Source organism: Bidens hawaiensis, unplaced genomic scaffold (genome assembly GCF_021521415.1).
Source record: "Bidens hawaiensis isolate Kalapana, Puna unplaced genomic scaffold, B.hawaiensis_p1.1 tig00041264_1, whole genome shotgun sequence".
NCBI classification, from domain to species: Eukaryota; Viridiplantae; Streptophyta; class Magnoliopsida; order Asterales; family Asteraceae; genus Bidens; species Bidens hawaiensis.
In genome coordinates, this window is record NW_027497311.1 from 7517 (window position 1) to 10379 (window position 2863).

Consider the following 2863-nt stretch of genomic DNA (forward strand, 5'->3'; position numbering starts at 1 on the left):
CTTGTACTCTGATGAATCTTGAAACGACTCCAAAATTTGGGGCCAAAGCTAACGACTGTTATTTCGTTGGATATGCTGGTTGTACCGCCTACAGAGTTTACAACAAATCAACGAAGCAGATAATGGAATCTTATGACGTGCGCTGGCTAGAAGAGGAAGAGACTGATGCTCGTGTCGGTCCGGACTGGTTATTTGATTACACTAAACTTTTCAAGCCTTTTAATGTATTTCCAGTTGTCGATTCAGAAATTTCGACCGCCGGTGCTTCAAATTTTGTTGAAGAAGAAGAAGAAGACATACATGTTGACTCTCATATGTCTCCAGTGTTGGGTATTGATCCTTCATAATCATTGAATACCACTCAGTCATTGTCCGCTAGTCAACAATAAAATGTTACCAAAACTGTATCTTCACCAACACCTACAGTCGATGCTCCATCAGTTTATGGGGAGAGTATGATTCGTCAAATATTTGGAAGTACACTATTCCCAGATGTCATACCAAATGAATGCATTGGCAGTACTTCATACTCACACAGTACGGAAACATCTGGATGGAAGAATCCACTATCTGAAATTCTTGAAGATCCAACTAATTTGCCCTCCACCAGTTCTATTTCAGATATATCAAGTTCGATAAGAATTCAATGAGATCATCCAATTGACAATATCGTAGGTCCTCTGGAAACAGGTGTGTCAACCAGAAGTCATACAGGACACATCAACAGTTGTTTATTTTCCTGTTTCATTTCTCATATTGAGCCTAAGTCAATTGAAATGGCGTTACAAGAAACAAGATGGGTGGATTCCATGCATGAGGAACTGAATCAATTCGATAAACTCAAGGTTTGTAGATTGGTTGAATTTCCAGTCAGAAAGAAAGCGTTAGATACTAGATGGGTATTCCGTAACAAGCAGGATGATACGAGAGTGATTGTTCGAAACAAAGCACGGATTGTTGTTCGTGGTTTTCATCAACTTGAAGGCTTAGACTACACTGAAGTGTATGCTCCTGTGGCTCGACTTGAGGCTATTCGGATTCTTCTAGAATATGCTTCCTACATGGGATTCACGGTTTATCAGATGAATGTCAATACAGCGTTTTTGTATGGAGAAGTCAAGGAAGAGATTTAAGAGGATCAGCCACCAGGTTTTGTTGATTCAAAGCATCCAAATCGTGTGTACAAGTTAGATAAAGCCCTGTACGGTCTTCACCAAGTGCCCCGGGCGTGGTATGCAACTTTGACGGCGCACCTACTAGGGCATGGCTACAAGAGAGGAACCATTGATCAAACATTGTTCCTTAAAACTGTTGGGAAAGATTTAATCCTTGTTCAGATTATGTGGATGGCATCATCTTCGAGTCTACCAATTCAGCACTATGTTCTGAATTTGAATAAGTGATGAAGAAAATATTTGAAATGAGTTCATAGGGGGAGATGACAACGTTTTTGGGATTACAAGTTCGTCAGAGTTCTACGGGAATTTTGCTACATCAAGGAAAATATGTCGAAGACATGCTTGAAAAGTTTGAATTTCAAGATTCTAAGAGCGCGACAACTCCTACGGCTTAAAGACCTCCCCTTTCTTCTGATCCTGAAGTGAATTCCGTAAATCAAACTTTTTATCCGTCGATGATCGGATCTATGATGTATCTCACCGCCAGTCGCCCTGACATCATGTTTGCAGTCTGTCAATGCGCCCGTTTCCAAGCTAATCCTAAACTCTCTCATTTAGTTGATGTTAAACGTATTTTTAGATATTTGAAAGGGCAACCGATGTTGGGTCTTTGGTATCCCAACAACTTAGATTTTGATTTATATGCATTTTCTTATAGATATTTTGGTGGAGATGATATTGACAGGAAATCTACGTCTGTTGAATGTCAATTCTTGGGTGATCGACTCATTTCATGGCAGTGCAAGAAACAACAATCGGTGTCTACGTCCACTACCGAGGCTGAGTATGTGGCTGCGTTAACCTGTTGTTCACAGGTTATCTGGATGCAACATCAATTGCTGGATTACGGTTTGGAATTTCTTGACACCCCAATCTTTTGTGATAATGATGATGTTATTGCTATTGTTAGAAATCCTTTTCAGCATTCAAAAACCAAGCACATTGACATCAAATTTAATTTCATTCGTGACTGTTACGACCGTAAATTGATTCATCTTGAACAAGTTCACACTGATAATAATGTGGCGGACTTATTTAAAAACTGGTCGGAACAGCCAGATTTAATGTGCTTGTGAGGTTTCTTAAAGTGCTTCGTTTCGATGATTGAGTTTTTTTTAGGTTAAACTTGTACATAAATGTTTTCCTTCTCTTTAAAATTTTTGCACAAATTTAGTGTGGGGATGGGGGGGGGGGATTAAAAAAAATCAAAAAGAGTGTATGTGTGTTTTATTATTATAAAAAAATTTACACATTCGCTTAAAGTTACGTCGGTTGCTCAAGTTTGAAGGACATATACTTGTATATGTTTGGCCCTGTCATCTATTTATAGATATACAGGAGAGCTATTCACCTAAAGACTGAAAGCAACTGGGGCGATTGTGGTGTGTTTTGTTTTAATTCCTTCGCTTAAAATTATGTTGGTTGCTCAAAGTTCGAGGGACATGTATTTTTCATATGTGTTTGGTCCTGTTATCTACTTGTAGAAATACGGGATATCCATATACCTTAAAACCGAAAGTGACTGGGGCGACTAAATTGAAAAAATTTCTTCTGTGACTATTCTAGGAAGTGATATGATTATTCAGTTAAAAGCTTTATAGAAGCTCAAAATAATTTCAAATGGAAATTTGATCCAACCTTTGGAAAATGATAGATAAATTGTTTATGTGTGCCTAACATGTGAA

General features: G+C 38.3%; 1 protein-coding gene across 1 annotated transcript; it reads left to right on the top strand.

The window, feature by feature from the left end:
* Window positions 1–776: 776 nt before the first annotated feature.
* Window positions 777–1133, top strand: LOC143592818 (putative mitochondrial protein AtMg00820). The gene has a single exon (XM_077072637.1). The coding sequence runs from the start codon at window positions 777–779 to the stop codon at window positions 1131–1133; it is 357 nt and encodes a 118-aa protein (XP_076928752.1).
* The last annotated feature ends 1730 nt before the right edge of the window (window positions 1134–2863 follow it).

What these genes read in the sequence shown, in the direction of transcription:
- LOC143592818 (XM_077072637.1), top strand. Translation starts at nt 777, where the DNA reads ATGGCGTTACAAGAAACAAGATGGGTGGATTCCATGCATGAGGAACTG.